The 18,441-nt window shown below is 44.1% G+C and overlaps 1 protein-coding gene across 1 annotated transcript; it reads right to left on the minus strand.

Annotated features, from left to right (window-relative positions):
* Positions 1-17,386: 17,386 nt before the first annotated feature.
* LOC109243412 lies at positions 17,387-17,980 on the minus strand. The gene has a single exon (XM_019410341.1). The coding sequence runs from the start codon at positions 17,978-17,980 to the stop codon at positions 17,387-17,389; it is 594 nt and encodes a 197-aa protein (XP_019265886.1).
* Between the last annotated feature and the right edge of the window lie 461 nt (positions 17,981-18,441).

Below are 18,441 nucleotides of genomic sequence, written 5' to 3' on the forward strand. Positions count from 1 at the left end.
TCTTTAACTAGCTGTCAATTAAGATCTCCAATTAACACATACTAACTTCAACAAATACGAGCCATCAAGTAAATTATATTTCCTCAGGTCATGGAAGTAATATCAAGTGTAATCGGACTCCGAGCATTATCACGCATGGTTTATACCGAGGTCATATGGCCCGATCTAGCATAATGTGTACACTGCTGAGGTCGTATGGCCCGATCTAGCATAATGGGCGCACTACCGAGGGTCGACCGACGCGAACCATAAATGCATCTATTATACTGCCGAGGCATTCGGCCCGCTCCACAAGAAGAGAGAATTCCGATTTAACGGCTACTACAAGATTAATACACAAGGAGGCATAATTTTTACTAACGGTCAAGTAACCCGCCAAAACTCAAAGTAAATGAGTTCGGTCTTGTGATGACCCAAAAGGTAATCACTTGCTTTTAAATTAAATCCTGTATTTTTGAGGCCTTGAAAACCTCATTTAGAGTCACCTCAATTTGCGTGTGCAGTCCGGGCGCGTAGCCGGAAAGCTTAAATATGAAAATATGTGAAAAATGATAAATTTTGGCTAATAAATGAATTAATTTAACTTCGGTCAACGTTTTGGGTAAACGGACCCGGACACGTGATTTGACAGTCCCGGAGGGTCCGTAGGAGAATACTGGACTTGGTCATATGCCCGGAATCAAATTTCGAGGTCCCAAGTCCGAGAAATGAATTTTTAAAGGAAATTGTTTTCTGAAATTATTTAAGGAAATTTAAAATGAAACTTGTTTAGAACATGGTGGTATCGGGCCCGTATTTTGGTTCCGGCACTCGATACAGGTCTTATATATAATTTAAGTCATTTCTGTAAAATTTGGTGAAAAACGGATGTCGTTTGACGTGATTCGGACCTAAATTGCTGAAGTTGATGTTTTATGAAGTTAGAGAAAAATTCCTTGATTTTGAGATTTAATTCGTTGTTATTGAGGTTATTTTGGCGATTTGATCGCACGGATAAGTTCGTATGATGCTTTTGAGTTAGTACATATGTTTGGTTAGGAGCCCCGAGGGCTCGGGTGTGTTTCGGATGTGATTCGGGAAGTTTTGAACTTAAGGAAAAGTTGCAGATTTTCTGCTACAGGTGCTCAGGCCTGTTGTTCATCGCGATCGCGTAGTCACTCTCGCGATCGCGTAAGGTAAATGGGGACAGGGGTGGATTTGTCCATCGCGAACGCGAAGCCACAGTCACGAACGCGGAGCTTTGGGGGATTGCTCATTGCGAACGCGACCTTTGTGACGCGAACGCGTAGTGTTATTTGGAGGGGGCTGGGATTTTGGTCGTTCTTCTACGCGAACGCGTATGTGTGTCCGCGAACGCGAAGGTCAGGGAGTTCAACCCTTCGCGCACATGGAAGAAATCGCGATCGCGTAAGTCCACTTACTGGCAGCCTTCGCGATCACGACAGTGTTCTCGCGAACGCGATGAACACTGTCACCCAACACTTAAAACAGTAGCTAAAACGGGATTTGTTCAAAATTTCATAACTTCTTCATCTCAACTCCAAATTGGGCGATTCTTGAAAGAGGATTTCACCACAAATTCATAGGTATGTAATCTTAAACTCATTTTCTTCAATTTCCATTAACATCCATTAGATTTCTAGGCCTAAAACATGAGATTAAGGGTAGAAAATTAGGGGTTTGGGTAGAATTAGGGCTTTTTGATTAATTGTGATTTAGACCTCATTTTGGGGTCGAATTCTGGAAATAATTATATATTCGGGCTCGTGGGTGAATGGGTGATCGGATTTTGGTTCGAACCTCGTGTTTTGACCAAGCGGGCCCGGGGTCAATTTTTGGGTTTTTTGGGAAAAATGATTAAAAAGCTATAATTGAGCATTGGAATTGGATTGTTTAGCATTTATTGATGTTATAAAGTCGATTATGTATAGATATGATTGTGTTGGAGCCAAATTCGAAAGGAAAGAAGGTGTTTGAGGCTTGAGTTGGCCGTGGAAGTTCGAGGTAAGTGTCCGGTCTAACCTTAGCTTGAGGGATTAGGAGTTGTGTCCTATTTGCTAATTGCTTCTTGTTGAGTACGACGTATAGGCATGGTGACGAGTATCTATACGTTGATGTCGATCATGACCGTGAGTCTTGAATTGATGGACGTTGTGTTCTTAAATGTTACTACGGATGTTTTAATTGATGGTTCTCGATATTGAGCAAAGATTTAGTTTATTTTCGTGGATTTCATTTATGATTGAGTGTTGGTACTAATTGAGCTGAGTAGGAGTTGAGCTAGGATTGGTGATAGATGATTCCCCCTTGCCGGGATGTTTGTCTTGATATTGTTGATCCCTTACCGGGAAGATATTATATTGCTTTTGTTCTCTTGCCGGGAAGTTATTATATTGCTTTTGTTCCCTTGCCGGGATTCCTTGTGATTTTGTGTTGGCTTGTAAATGGGATTGGGTGGTACGTCTACCCCGAGATATGATGAAATGGGATCGGGTGTGTACGCCTACACGAATATGATGAAATGGGATCGGGTGGTACGCCTACCACGAGATATGATGAAATGGGATCGGGTGGTACGCCTACCACGAGATATGAGAAATGGGATCGGGTTGCATGCCTGCAACGAGATGTGAACTGAAAGTGTAAATTGCCTTTGTTTTCCTTATCTTTGATAGAAGTTGAATCTTTGGTTTCTTGATAATTCTCTTGAGATTCTGTTTTATCTGTTATTCCCCGAAGCATGTTTCCCCTTCCCAGCTTTAATTGTTTGTTCTAGTTTATTTTTCCGCTGCATATACATATATAACTGCACATGTTTATTTGGAGTCTAGTCCTAGCCTCGTCACTACCTCGCCGGGGTTAGGCCAGGCACTTACCAGCACATGGGGTCGGCTGTGCTGATGTTACACTCTGCACTCTGTGCAGATACCGGAGCAGTATTGGGACAGCAGCAGTAGTTTGGGAGCCAGCCTTCAGTCCACAGAGATCCCGAGGTAGTCTTGCAGGCGTCCGCAGGCCCGGCATCTCCTCTATCTTTTATTATGTTCTGTTATCTCTTGTATTCGAGACAGACAGTGTTACTTTCTTTCAAACCGTTGTATGTAGTAATCTTAGTAGTCCGTGAATGATGTGACACCAGTTTCTAGGTAGAGGCATATGTGGATTTTCTTATCATTTCGGTTCATTTTGTCTAAGTCTTCTGCTTAAATCTCATATTCCGCTGTTATTTAAATATTTATCACTTGCTAATGTATGTTGTAAAAAGGATTAAAATGAAAAGGGTTAAGATTTCTAATTTCGTGGCTTGCCTAGCTTCTGCGAGTAGGCGCCATCACGACTCCCGAGGGTGGGAAATCCGGGTCGTGACAAGTTGGTATCAGAGCTCTAGGTTACATAGGTCTCACAATTCACGGACATGCTTAGTAGAGTCTGAGGGATCCGTGTGGAGACGTCTGTATTTATCCCCAGAGGCTACAGAGTTAGGAAAACTTCACATTTGTTCTTTCTTGTCGTGCGGTTTGGTTTCTCAATGCTAATTGAAGTTCTACTCTGTTCTTTCGCAGATGGCGAGGACACGCGCTTCCTCATCTACCGATCAGCAGCCCGAGCCCGCAGCAGCAACTCCCACTAGGGGTAGAGGGCGAGGCCGAGGCCGTGCTAGAGGCCGAGGTAGGGGTAGAGCTCAGCCCAGGGCAGCAGCCCCCGTAGCGGAGCCTCAGGTTGACTTTGACGATGAGGTTCCGGCTCCAGCAGTTCCGGTGGGCCCGGCTCAGGTCCCAGAGGGGTTTATTGCTACCCCAGTTCTTCAGGATGCTCTGGTCCATCTAGTGGGCCCTATGGAGAGCGTTACCAGGGCAGGTTTACTTCCTGTAAGACCAGCCATCTCTCATGCTGGAGGAGGAGCCCAGACTCCTGCTACTCGCACCCCGGAGCAGGTAGCTTCCCAGTTTCAGACTCCAGCGGCTCGGCCAGTTGGAGCAGTTCAGCCGGGTGTGGTAGCTCAGACTGGTGATGGTGCAGCTATGTCTGCCGATGCTTTATGGAGATTGGACAGGTTCACCAAGCTCTTCACTACTACTTTCAGCGGTGCATCTACTGAGGATCCCCAGGATTATCTAGACAGCTGTCACGAGGTTCTTCGAAACATGGGGATAGTTGAGACCAACGGGGTCGATTTTGCCACATTTTGCTTGTCTGGATCCGCCAAGACTTGGTGGAGGGATTATTGCTTAGCTAGACCAGCAGGATCGCCAGCCTTGACCTAGGAGTAGTTCACACATCTATTTCTGGAGAAGTTTCTCCCTATACGAGAGGCCTATCGGAGGCAGTTTGAGCGCCTCCAGCAGGGATCCATGACAGTCACCCAGTACGAGACCAGATTTATTGATTTGGCTCGCCATGCTCTTATCATACTTCCCACTGAGAGGGAGAGAGTGAGACGGTTCATTGATGGACTTATTCAGCCGATTCATCTTCAGATGACTAGAGAGGCTGGGAGTGAGATATCCAGGAGGCGGCCAATCTGGCCCGGAGAGTTGAGATGGTTTTATCACAGGGGGGTGGTCACAGGGCAGACAAGAGACCCCGTCAGTCAGGCATATTCAGTGGTGCCTCGTCTGGAGGCAGGGATTCGTATGATAGAGGCCATCGTCCTAGGCCTTTTCAGTCAGCACTCCAGGTTTCTCATGGTGCTTCAGGTGGCCGTGGTCCTCAGATGCAATATTCTGATTAGCAGTCCTACAGTGCACCACCGCATTAGAGTTTCCAGGGTCGTCAGCCCCAGCAGCCGAGGGCTTGTTTTACTTGTGGCGACACGAGGCACATTGCTATGTATTGCCCTCGAGCTTCGAGCAGTTCTCCGCATCAGGGTTCCCGTGCTATGGTTTAGGCACCAGGTGTTCCACAGCCCGCCTAGCCAGATAGAGGTGGGGGTAGAGGTGCTAGAGGTGGAGGTAGAGGTGCTAGAGGTGGAGCTCAGACCGCTAGAGGTGGAGGCCAACCAGCTGCAGGCCATCCCAGAGAGGTAGATCAGAGTGGTGGGGCCCAACCCCGATGTTATGCTCTCCCAGCCAGGCCTGAGGCTGAGGCTTCCGATGCAGTCATCACAGGTACTGTTATGGTTTGTGATAGAGATGCTTCAGTGTTATTTGATCCAGGGTCTACATACTCGTATGTGTTCATCTTATTTTGCACCGTATCTGGTCATGCCTAGTGATTTTTTGAGTGCTCCTATTTATATGTCTACACCGGTGGGTGATTCTATTGTGGTAGATCGAGTCCATCGTTCTTGTATTGTGGTGATCGGGGGCCTTGAGACTCGTGTGGATTTGTTGCTTCTGGACATGGTTGGTTTCGATGTTATATTAGGGATTGACTGGTTATCACCTTACCACGCTATCTTGGATTGTCATGCCAAGACTGTGACCTTAGCCTTGACGGGTTTGCCTCGTTTAGAGTGGAGAGGGACTCCTGATCATTCTACCCGTAGTGTTATTTCTTATGTGAAGGCTCGGCGTATGGTCGAGAAGGGGTGTTTGGCCTATTTGGCTTATGTTCGTGATTCTAGTGCTGAGGTCCCTCCTATTGATTCTGTGCCCGTGGTTCGGGAGTTTCCTGAGGTATTTCCTTCAGACCTGCCGGGTATGCCACCTGACAGGGATATTCACTTCTGTATTGATTTGGCTCCGAGCACTCAGCTCATTTCTATCCCGCCGTATCGTATGGCCCCGCCTGAGTTGAAAGGGTTGAAGGAGCAATTGCAAGACTTGCTTGAGAAGGGTTTCATTAGACCCAGTGTTTCGGCTTGGGATGCGCCGGTGTTGCTTGTTAAGAAGAAGGATGGGTCAATGAGAATGTGTATTGATTACCGACAATTGAACAAGGTAACAATCAAGAATAAGTATCCGTTGTCGAGGATTGATGATTTGTTCGATCAGCTTCAGGGTGCCAAGGTATTTTCAAAGATTGACTTGAGATCTGGCTATCATCAGTNTGGCCGATTCCCTGAGTAGGAAGTCAGCCAGCGTGGGCAGTTTAGCTTATATTCCGGTCGGTGAGAAACCGCTTGCTTTGGATGTTCAGGCTTTGGCCAATCAGTTCGTGAGGTTGGATGTTTTTGAGTCCAACCGTGTGTTAGCTTGCACAGTCGCTCGCTCTTCATTATTGGAGAGTATCCGAGATTGGCAGTTTGATGATCCCCATTTGTGTGTCCTTAGGGACACGGTGCATCACGGAGGTGCCAAGCAGGTTACCATAGGTGATGATGGAGTTTTGAGATTGCAGGGCCGAGTTTGTGTGCCTAACGTGGATGGACTTCGAGAGTTGATTTTAGAGGAGGCCCATAGCTCCCGATACTCTATTCATTCTGGCGCCGCGAAGATGTATCAGGATTTGCGGCAGCATTATTGGTGGCGGAGAATGAAGAAGGATATCGTTGCATATGTGGCTCGGTGTTTGAATTATCAGTAGGTCAAGTACGAGCATCAGAGGCCCGGTGGTTCATTTTAGAGGATTGAGCTTCCCCGAGTGGAAGTGGGAGCGGATCACTATGGACTTCGTTACTGGACTCCCGCAGACTCGGAAGAAGTTCGACGCAGTATAGGTCATTGTTGATAGGCTGATCAAGTCAGCATATTTCATTCCTGTGGCAGTCTCCTATTCTTCTGAGAGGTTAACTGAGATCTATATCGGGGAGATTGTTCGCCTTTATGGTGTTCCCGTGTCTATCATTTCGGACCGAGGTACGCAGTTTACCTCGCGTTTCTGGAGAGCAGTCCAGCGAGAGTTGGGCACACGGGTTGAGTTGAGCACGACATTTCATCCCCAGACGGACGGGCAGTCTGAGCGGACTATTCAGATTTTGGAGGATATGCTCCGAGCTTGTGTTATTGACTTTGGAGGCTCGTGGGATCAGTTTTTGCCTTTAGCGGAGTTTGCCTACAACAATAGCTACCAGTCGAGCATCCAGATGGCTCCTTATGAGGCTTTATATGGTAGGCGGTGTCGGTCTCCGGCCGGATGGTTTGAGCTGGGAGAACCTCGGTTGTTGGGTACGGATCTGGTTCAGGATGCCTTGGACAAGGTCAGGATCATTCAGGATACGCTCTATTCAGCTCAGTCCAGGCAAAAGAGTTATGCCAACCGCAAGGTTCAAGATTTGGCTTTCATGGTCGGTGAGCGGGTATTGCTTCGAGTGTCGCCTATGAAGGGCGTGATGAGATTTGGGAAGAAGGGCAAGCATTGCCCTAGGTTCGTTGGTCCGTTTGAGATTCTTGATCGAGTGGGAGAGGTGGCTTATAGACTTGCATTGCCGCCGAGCTTATCAGCCGTGCATCCAGTGTTCCATGTGTCCATGCTTCGGAGGTATCACGACGATCCCTCCTACGTGCTAGATTTCAGCACTGTCCAGTTGGACAAGAACTTGTCTTATGAGGAGGAGCCGGTAGCTATTCTAGACCGGTAGGTTCGTCAGTTGATGTCGAAGAGTTTCCCTTCTGTTCGAGTTCAGTGGAGAGGTCAGCCTCCTGAGGCCTCGACCTGGGAGTCCGAGTCCGATATGCAGAGCCGTTATCCCCATCTTTTCCCCGACTCAGGTACTTCCTTCTTCTGCCCGTTCGAGGACGAACGGTTGTTTTAGAGGTGGAGAATGTGATAACCCAAAAGGTCATCACTTGCTTTTAAATTAAATCCTGTGTTTTCGAGGCCTTGAAAATCTCATTTAGAGTCACCTCGATTTGCGTGCACAGTCCGGGCGCGTAGCCGGAAAGCTTAAATATGAAACTATGTGAAAAATGATAAAATCTGGCTAATAAATGAATTAATTTGACTTCGGTCAACGTTTTGGGTAAACGTACACGGACCCGTGATTCGACGGTCCCGGAGGGTCCGTAGGAAAATACGGGACTTGGGCGTATGCCCGGAATCGAATTTCGAGGTCCCAAGCCCGAGAAATGAATTTTTAAAGGAAATTGTTTTCTGAAATTGTTTAAGAAAATTTGAAATGAAATTTGTTTAGAACATGGTGGTATCAGGCCCGTATTTTGGTTCCGACACCCGGTACAGGTCTTATATATGATTTAAGTCATTTCTGTAAAATTTGGTGAAAAACGGATGTCGCTTGACGTGATTCGGACCTAAATTGCTAAAGTTGATGTTTTATGAAGTTAGAGAAAAATTCCTTGATTTTGAGATTTAATTCGTTGTTATTGAGGTTATTTTGGCGATCGTATGATGTTGTTGAGTTAGTACGTATGTTTGGTTAGGAGCCCCGAGGGCTCGGGTGTGTTTCGGATGTGATTCGGGAAGTTTTGAACTTAAGGAAAAGTTGTAGATTTTCTGCTACAGGTGCTCAGGCCTGTTATTCATCGCGATCGCGTAGTCACTCTCGCGATCGTGTAAGGTAAATGGGGACATGGGTGGATTTGTCCATCGCGAACGGGAAGCCACAGTCGCGAACTCGGAGCTTTGGGGGATTGCTCATCGCTAACGCGACCTTTGTGACGCGAACGCATAGTGTTAATTGGAGGGGGCTGGGATTTTGGTCGTTCTTCTACACGAACGCGTACGTGTATTCGCGAACGCGAAGGTCAGGGGGTTCAACCCTTCGCAAACGCGTGGAAGAACTCGCGATCGCGTAAGTCCACTTACTGGCAGCCTTCGCGATCGCGACAGTGTTCTCGCGAACGCGATGAACACTGTCGTCCAGCACTTAAAACAGTAGCTAAAACGGGATTTGTTCAAAATTTCATAACTTCTTCATCTCAACTCCAAATTGGGCGATTCTTGAAAGAGGATTTCACCGCAAATTCATAGGTATGTAATCTTAGACTTATTTTTTTCAATTTCCATTAACACCTATTAGATTTCTATGCCTAAAACATGAGATTAAGGGTAGAAAATTAGAGATTTTGGTTGAGTTAGGGCTTTTTGATTAATTGTGATTTAGACCTCGTTTTGGGGTCGAATTCTGAAAATAATTATATATTCGGGCTCGTGGGTGAATGGGATCGGATTTTTGTTCGAACCTCGTGTTTTGACCAAGCGGGCCCGGGGTCAATTTTTGGGTTTTTGGGAAGAATGATTAAAAAGCTATAATTGAGCATTGGAATTGGATTGTTTAGCATTTATTGATGTTATGAAGTCGATTATGTATAGATACGATTGTGTTGGAGCCAAATTTGAAAGGAAAGGCGGTGTTTGAGGCTTGAGTTGCCCGTGGAAGTTCGAGGTAAGTGTCCGGTCTAACCTTAGCTTGAGGGATTAGGAATTGTGTCCTATTTGCTAATTGCTTCTTGTTGAGTACGGCGTATAGGCATGGTGACGAGTATCTATACATTGATGTCGAGCATGACCGTGAGTCTTGAATTGATGGACGTTGTGTTCTTAAATGTTACTACGGATGTTTTAATTGATGGTTCTCGATATTGAGCAAAGATTTAGTTTATTTTCGTGGATATCATTTATGATTGAGTGTTGGTACTAATTGAGCTGAGTAGGAGTTGAGTTAGGATTGGTTATAGCTGATTCTCCCTTGCCGGGATGTTTATCTTGATATTGTTGCTCCCTTGCCGGGAAGTTATTACATTGCTTTTGTTCCCTTGCCGGGAAGTTATTATATTGCTGTTGCTCCCTCGCCGGGATTCCCTGTGATTTTTTGTTGGCTTGTAAATGGGATCGGGTGGTACGCCTACCACGAGATATGATGAAATGTGATCGGGTGGTACGCCTACCACGAGATATGATGAAATGGGATCGTGTGGTACGCCTACCACGAAATATGATGAAATGGGATCGGGTGGTACGCCTACCACGAGATATGATGAAATGGGATCGGGTGGTACGCCTACCACGAGATATGAGAAATGGGATCGGGTTGCACACATGCAACGAGATGTGAACTGAAAGTGTAAATTGCCTTTGTTTTCCTTATCTTTGATAGAAGTTGAATCTTTGGTTTCTTGATAATTCTCTTGAGATTCTGTTTTATCTGTTATTCCCCGAAGCATGTTTCCCCTTTCCAGCTTTAATTGTTTGTTCTAGTTTATTTTTCCGCTGCATATACATATATAACTGCACATGTTTATCTGGAGTCTAGTCCTAGCCTCGTCACTACCTCGCCGGGGTTAGGTCAGGCACTTACCAGCACATGGGGTCAGTTGTGTTGATGTTACACTTTGCACTCTGTGCAGATATCGGAGCAGTATTGGGACAACAGCAGTAGTTTGGGAGCCAGCCTTCAGTCCACAGAGATCCCGAGGTAGTCCTGCAGGCGTCCGCAGGCCCGGCGTCTCCTCTATCTTTTATTATGTTCTGTTATCTCTTGTATTCGAGATAGACAGTGTTACTTTCTTTCAAACCGTTGTATGTAGTAATCTTAGTAGTCCGTGAATGATGTGACACCAGTTTCTGGGTAGAGGCATATGTGGATTTTCTTATCATTTCGGTTCATTTTGTCTAAGTCTTCCGCTTAAATCTCATATTCCGTTGTTATTTAAATGTTTATCACTTGCTAATGTGTGTTGTAAAAAGGATTCAAATGAAAAGGGTTAAGATTTCTAATTCCGTGGCTTGCCTAGCTTCTACGAGTAGGCGTCATCACGACTCCCGAGGGTGGAAAATCCGAGTCGTGACAGGTCTTTACGTTCTTTATCCAGCATCAATATAATTTAAGCACTTAACTAACAAGTAGGGTGCAAATAATACAAGTTTTACATGATAGAGTCCTAAAACTACCCGGACATAAGCATGATTTTTAGCTACGCACGGACTCTCGTCACTTCGTGCGCACGTAGCACCCACAATTAGTACCAAATAGCAATTCAAATACCTATGGGGTAAATTCCCTCTTACAAGGTTAGGCAGGAGACTTACCTCGTTCCCAAGTTCACTTTTCAGTCCACAAACCACCCTAAAAGCCTCAAGTCGGTGCCGAACAATCCAAAACTAGTCAAATATTGTATAAATTAGTCAATATATACTCAAAAGTTCATAATTTAGCTATTAGAGTAATTACCCAACTCAAATTTGAAGATTCCTAAAATTTACCCCCGGGCCCACGTGCCCAAATTTCGAAATTTTTTAAAGATAAATATTACTCGTAACTTCACGAACCCAAATATATAATTTCTACTCAATTTCATAATTATTTTCGTGGTCAAATTTCATTTTTATCAAAACCTAGATTTTTCAACAAAATCCTAAAATTTCCACAATTTATATGTTAAAATCTGCCCATAATGTATGTATTAAACTCATATTGTGTAGAAAATACTTACTTCAAGGTGCTAGATGAAAAACCTCTTCAAAAAGCTCTAAAATCGACCACAAGTTGAGAGAAATGAACCAAATAAGCCTAAGTCCCGATTTTTAAAACACACTGCCCAGGCATTTCTTCTTCGCGATCGCAGAAGAGGCCTCGCGATCGCGAAGGCAAACTGCCCAGGCACCAGGAAAATGGGCATCGCGTACGCGAGGACCCACACGCGAACGTGAAGGCTTGACACGCCTGAGCTTCACGAAAGCGGGCCCCTTCACGCGAACACGAGGGCCACAAGTCCCAAGCCTTCGTGAATGCGGGCAAGGGATCGCGAACGCGAAGAGAAACCACAGTCCCCCACATTTTCCTTCTCCGCAAACGCGAGACAACCTCGCGATCGCGAAGAAGGAAACCAAAACCAGCAACACCAGTTTTTTGGACTTAGCTCCGGGGCGGTCCGAAACTCACCTGAGCCCCCCGTTCAAATGCACCAATAAGTCCATAAATATAATACGGACCTGCTCGAACTCTCGGAATACGCAAAACAAAATCAAAACTAAGAATCGCACCCCAAAACCCAATTGAATCAAATTATGAACTTCAAGCTTTTCAACTTACTCCGAACGCGCCAAATCATACTTAGACTACTCAGAATGACACCAAATTTTGTGTACAAGTCATAAATCACTATACAGAACTATTCCCGTGCTCGGAATACCAAACGGACCTCGATAACACCAAAATCTACTCCAAAACAAACTTAAAGAACTTGAAAACCTCCAATGCGCCAACTTTCAACATTAAGCGTCGAAACGCTTCCGAGCATTCGAAGCCCGATCCGAAAATACGCCTAAGTCCAAAATCATCATACGAACCTATTGGGGCCGTCAAATCCCGGTTCCGAGATCGTTTACTTAAAAACGTTGACTCAAGTCAAACTTGACCATTATAGGCCACTATTAAAGAACCAAGTGTTTCAATTTCAACCCGAACCCTTCCAATTCCAAGTCAACCATCCCCGCAAATTATAAAATAATAAAAGCACATACGATGAGTCTTAATTAGAAGAACGGGAACTTAGAAAGCAAAACGTCCGGTCGGATCGTTACAAATACCTTTCATTGCCTCTTTTATTTAGCTAATTTACAAAATTCATTTACTCTCTTCTCATCTCCTCGCTTTGGTATAAATGAAACAATTTAATAGTCAACTTTTGACCACGTAAAAAGAAATGTAATCTACTGCTGAAACTGTTGTAACATAAAACACTACTTTTATTTTCTTCTGTTGAATTTTTTTTTATCTAGATCCGATATTTTACTAAATCAATACATGCACAATATTTGACTCTATATACAAATTTATTATTTAAGCATTATTATGTTTATTGAATAAATAAATGTAAAATATTTGCTTTTATGTTAAATCTATTATCTAATTAAACATAATAAATTTATATTCTCACAAAACTTGATCTTTTTTGAGTTAACGTCCCGCAATTTGGTATAAACACGATAATTTTTCGTTTTTTTTACACGTGATTCAAAAATGATATAACTATACTATTCTAACTTCTAAGATACTTTTAACTTAACATATCATGATTTCTAGTATATGGTTTTTCTTCATTTGGAATTGATATTCAGATTCAAAAAAGATATGTTAATTTTTCTTTTTTTTGGTGAACTGAATATATATATATATATATAAAGCCAAAAGGAAATTACAGTATTGTCTGGGAGCTGGTGCTCCCTAATGTAATGTTACCAAAGTCTTGACCTACATAATTGTTTATCCTTACATTACGGATAAATACAGTTCCTAGGATGTCTGCCCATAGTGCTTTGTTTACAAACACCGAAGGAACTGTCAAAGCTACTGTCATATCAAAAGCCACCTAATTTTGCTCCCTGTATTCATGCTGCAGTGCTGGATTCCCCAGCTGCTCCATCAAGGACATGCATCCATGAATAATAGACTTAAAATGCAAATTACCTTCATTTAACAATCTGGTAACTTGTGCAGAGTCAGTAGAGATTATTAGCGGTGTTAGCTTGTGCTGGACTGCTAAAGTTAGCCCCTGGTAAAGGGCCTGGATTTCAGCCTCGAGGGCTGTGGTGTGGGGTAGCCTGTCATGTAGTCCATAACCCTGTCGCCCCTGCTATTCCTTTCAACTCCCCCAATTACCCCTACTCGTGATATTGGGCATCCTACCCCATCAATGTTGAGTTTAAATGTGCCATTAGGGGGTGGCTTTCATTTAACATGGATCCTCTCGTATCGGTCTTAACCTTAAGATTCACCGCCACATGAGAGTATTCTGTGGCCCTAGCAATGGTCTGTTTTACGGGGACATTGTTCTTTTTGTTTTCAAAAAGGTTGTTATTCCTAATTATCCATATTCCCCAGAAGCAGAATGGTAGCAGTGATTTCCAGGTGATAGCACTGTTTTAATGCATGTTCTTGATTCTGTGCCAAGTGTCCTCTCATTGAGACATTGAGAAATTAAGGTGAGTGTGGGAGGATACATTGGTACATTTCGTAGTTAGAGATTTCCAGAATGTCTTAGCATTTTTGCATTCGAAGAAGATGTGGTTAATATCTTCCACTGCAGAGGCGCATAGGTGGCACTGGGGGTTGACATGTAATCCTATAATTTTCAAGTGCAAGGCAGTGGGGAGTCTATTATGTTGCATCAACCAGGTGAAGAATTTGATCTTGTTAGGGACTCCTAGTTTCCAGATCCAGCTAAAGGTATCTTCTTGGTTAAAATCGGGGGTGATTTCTGAACCAATCAGATTGTAAGCTGATTTTGAGCTGAAAAGCCCATTGTTGGTGAGGTTTCGAATGATATGGTCCTCGGTGTTTAAGGATGTGGGAATGAAGATGGATTGAAGCACCTACTTGATGTCCATGGGAATGGGGTAGTGAATAGCATCAAAATTTCATTCCCCATTGTTGGGGATAGAATTTATCTTGATGGTAAGGTCATTATTCTGCGAAGGCCCCTAGATGATTCTATTGAGGGGTTGCATATTTGGGATCCATTTATCAGAGAGGATGTTGACTCTGTTCCCTTTGTGGACAATCCATCAAGAGGCCTTAAGGCAAATCTTCCATCCTTCTTGGATACACTACCAAGTCCTAGCTTTTGGTTTGGCTCTAGTTTGGTTCCCACTACAGTATTTACCAATCAGGACTCTAGCCCACAATGTGCCAGTGTTGTTGTAGAGCCTCCAGGCTAGAGTGGTAATGTTAGCTTTGTTCTTGATGTGGGTTTGCTGGATTCCCAGGCCCCATTTAGGCTTGGTGATGGTATTCCATTTGATCATATGAAGCTTTTTTTTTTCAGTAGTTGTTCCCCAGATAAAATTCATTTGGATTCTATCTATCTGGTTAAAGATGTGGGATGGCAGCTTTATGTAGCTCATAACATGGCTGGGAATGCTGCCAAGGCTTGATTTAGCCAAAGTTGTACGCCCAGCCATGTTCAGCATTTTGATTTTCCAGCCTGCTAGTTTGGAGTTCATACTGTCAAGAATAAATTGGAAGTCTTTGTTGGTGGATCTTTTAGGAAGATTGGAAAATCCAGTACTTACCAAAATCTTTGCTTTTCCTAATTCCTAACAATGAGCTGCATGTGTTAGCCCAGTCCTCATGGTAGTTTTTTGAGAAGATAACCTTAGATTTCAGGAAATTGAGCTTTTGGCCTGATACATTATTAAATTCCTCTAAGGTAGTCAGGATAGCTTCACTGTTCTTTTTTGGCTCTTCCAAATAGTGTGAGGTCATCAGCAAAAAAAAGTGAGAGATTTTAGGGTCATTCCTGCTGATGGTAATTGGGAGCCATTCCTTTCTTAGAACAGTTTGGTCAATGTCTCTTGAAAGCCTTTCCATGCAGATGATGAATAGGTAGGGGAAGATTGGGTCTCCCTACGTAATGCCCCTTGTGGGGTTGAAAGGTTTAGTTTGACCACCATTTACCAAGATTGATATTGAAGAGGTGGAGATGCAGGAGAGGATCAGATTTGTTAGCTTAAGTGGGAATTTGAAGAAAAGGAGTGAGTCCCTAATGAAGGACCACTCAAGTCTGTCAAATGCTTTTTCAAGATCAATTTTGAGGATCATGTTTTCATTCTTCCCTTTCATCTTTTGGAAATGGGTGATGTATTCCTGAACAATAATGGCATTATTTGAAGCCCTCCTGTTAGAGAGGAAACTTGCCTGAGATGGCCCTATAATAGTATGAAGGATAGGTTTGATCCTTTTAACTATTATTTTAGTGACCAGTTTGTACATAGTGCTGCACAACCCTATAGGTCTAAAGCTCTTCAGAAGGGTATTATTTTGTCCTTTAGGAATCAAGCGCGGGAGAGTTCTGTTAACCTCAGATGGCATGGTTGAGGTGGTAAAGACTTTGTGGTAGAAAAGGTTAACTTGGGTTGATAGCATAGACCAGTATTTTTGGTAGAAAAAAGGGTACAACCCATCAGGACCAGGTGCCTTGAGTGGTTTGAAAGAGTTCATGGCTACTTTAATTGCAGAGTTTCTAAGTGGTTGATCTAGGGCCTCTCTCATGCTGTCAGAAAGATTTTAAGGAGTATTCTCCCTATGAACTGTCTTATGGGTGGATGAAATATGGGATATGGTGAAGAGACTCTGATAAAAAGATCTGGTAGCCTCTTTGATAAGTTTAGGGTCAGTGATTTGGTTACCCACCTCATCAGTCAATCTAAGGATCCTATTCCTCCTCCTTCTGTTAATAGTGGTGGTGCGGAAGAATTTAGTGTTTGCATCACCTTGACAAAGCCAATCGACTCTGGATTTCAGCTTCCAAAAGTGTTCCTCATTTTGAAGGATTGCCGAGTATTCAGCTTGAATATTGGATTCTAGGTTTTGCAAGAAGGAGCTGAAAGGGTAAACACTAGCTTTCTGGATGCCATTCAATCTAGCTAGAAGGTGCTTCTTTTTATGGAAGATGTTACCCTTGTTCTCTGCGGTTGCATTTGACTTAAAAGTGTTGGTAGCTTCCAACAAGTCATTTGAGGAGGTGAAGCTAGTATGCACTATGTCTTGAAAGTCAGGGTGACCACACCACATAGTCTCTAGCCTAAATGGTCTACACTGATTATTGAGCTACGTACTAGAGATGCTTAAAAAAAGAGGGCAGCGGTCAGAGTGGGTCCTAGGGAGGTGGGTGACTGAGGCTTCTGGAAAGGAGTTAATCTAATCGTCAATGGCAAGGCACCTAACCAATCTCTCAAGGATAAGGTCCAACCTGTTGGTGTACCTCATGTTGGACCACGTATATTTTGAGCCTTTGAAGCCCAGGTCAACTAATCTACAGTGGTTCAGGCAGCTCCAAAAACGGTTACATCTATTAGTACTAATGCTATTACCCCCATGTTTATCTCTGGCTTTTAGGACTTCATTGAAGTCCCCTCCTACAAGCCAACTCCCTTTATAGATAGATGCCATATCCTCAAGGGCTTGCCATAACCTAATTCTACCATGTAAGTGTGGGCTAGCATAGATAGCAGAGAAAAGCCACTTATGGTGATTGAGGCTTACCTTGATCATTGCATGCACACCCTAGGGAGTGGTACAGACCTCCTTAAGCATAACTAGGTCTTCTTTCCACATCACCACAATTCCTCCTGATTGGCCCATAGCAGGGGATTGGAATTGTGCTGAGAATTGAAGCTCAGCAGTTAAGTGCGCGTGATCAACCATTCTTGTCTCCAGGAGGACAAGGACTGCAAGCTTATGCAATTTCACTATGGAGGTGTAGTGTATGCAGAATTCAGCACTGTTGGCCCCTCTAGCATTCCATATTAAGAAGTTCATCAGCAACTGATTTTGAGTTAGGGTCTTCCTCTTGAGTCCCTTCCTCTTTCCCACCAGGGTTGGTTTCACTCCTCCCATTACAGGGCTTATTGCAACTGTTGATTTCCCTAAGCTTGGAGATAATGGAGCTTGGAGATTTAGCTTGCAGCTTACTAGCTTTCTGGGGCAGAGAGCAATAAGCATTTCTCCGCACTACTCTTTGAACTCGATCACCATTGCCTCATGCATGGGAGGACTGATGTTTTTGGGACTCCTAGCTTTTCCAAGATGCTTTCTAGGTCTGCGTTAGATTCTCTTAGATAGCCCAGGGTTTGGTTCTTCTCCTTTATTAACAGGTCCATAGCTGCATTCTTGTTTCCTAGAGGGATATTTTGTGGGTTCACTGTTGTGGGAGTGGGTTGGTTCACTTGGGGCCACAATGTGAAGGCTGGTGATGGGAGGGGATTGCTCAGATCCATCAGAGGGAAGAAAAGCATTGTTTGGCATAGCTGGCCCATGAGGGAGTTGAGCTCCTCTACCGAGAGGAGTTGTTAAGAACTCATGTACTGGGCTTGGAGAAGTGTGGATTGCCATAGCTAGTGTCCAAAGTTGGACAAACCTTGATGTAGTAGGTGGGTTGCTAGTCGTTCCAAATAACGGGGGTGTTGAATTGTGATGGAGATGGGTACTGGACCCACCATCATGTGTAGGGTTTGAGAGTGGCCTTGCAGGGCCATCTCCATCCATGACTCCGGCATGGAGTTGGGTGGTATAGGGATGGTGGAAAAGGTCAGAAGGTGGTTGTTCGATGGAGGGTTTGGGTTGTTCGGAGTCGACATTGGGAGGATATTTTTGGGGAAGTTCTCCGGTTGAGCAGTGGGAAGAAGGCATCTCTTTCATTTGCCTTTGTATAAATTATTTGGGGGCTATTAGGATTCGTGAATTGTCGATTAAGATCTTTGAGGGAAGTTCTCCGGTTGAGCAGTGGGAAGAAGGCATCTCTTCATTTGCCTTTGTATAAATTATTTGGGGGCTATTAGGATTCGTGAATTGTCGATTAAGATCTTTGCTCAATCTTGGAGGAATGACACTCAGTGTCACTTCGCTGATGGGAAAATGAGAACGATTTCCCCTAGGCAATGATTTCCTCTATTGAGATGTGTACAACCTGTGAGGGTTTGATCAGGGTTTAAGTGCAGGTTTGGGAGAGAGAGTGTTTGGGTAGGTAGGCTGGATGGGTGGCCCACTGTAGAGTGATTGTTAGGGGGCTTTGATGTTAGGGTATAATTACCCAAATCTGGGTAAATATCGAGATCAGAGATACTACTCGATTTTTTTTTTTTGGGGGGGGGGGGGGGGGG

This window comes from Nicotiana attenuata, unplaced genomic scaffold (assembly GCF_001879085.1).
Source record: "Nicotiana attenuata strain UT unplaced genomic scaffold, NIATTr2, whole genome shotgun sequence".
NCBI classification, from domain to species: Eukaryota; Viridiplantae; Streptophyta; class Magnoliopsida; order Solanales; family Solanaceae; genus Nicotiana; species Nicotiana attenuata.

Excerpts from the sequence above, each read along its gene's own strand:
- LOC109243412 (XM_019410341.1), bottom strand. The coding sequence starts at position 17,980 with ATGAAAGAGATGCCTTCTTCCCACTGCTCAACCGGAGAACTTCCCCAA.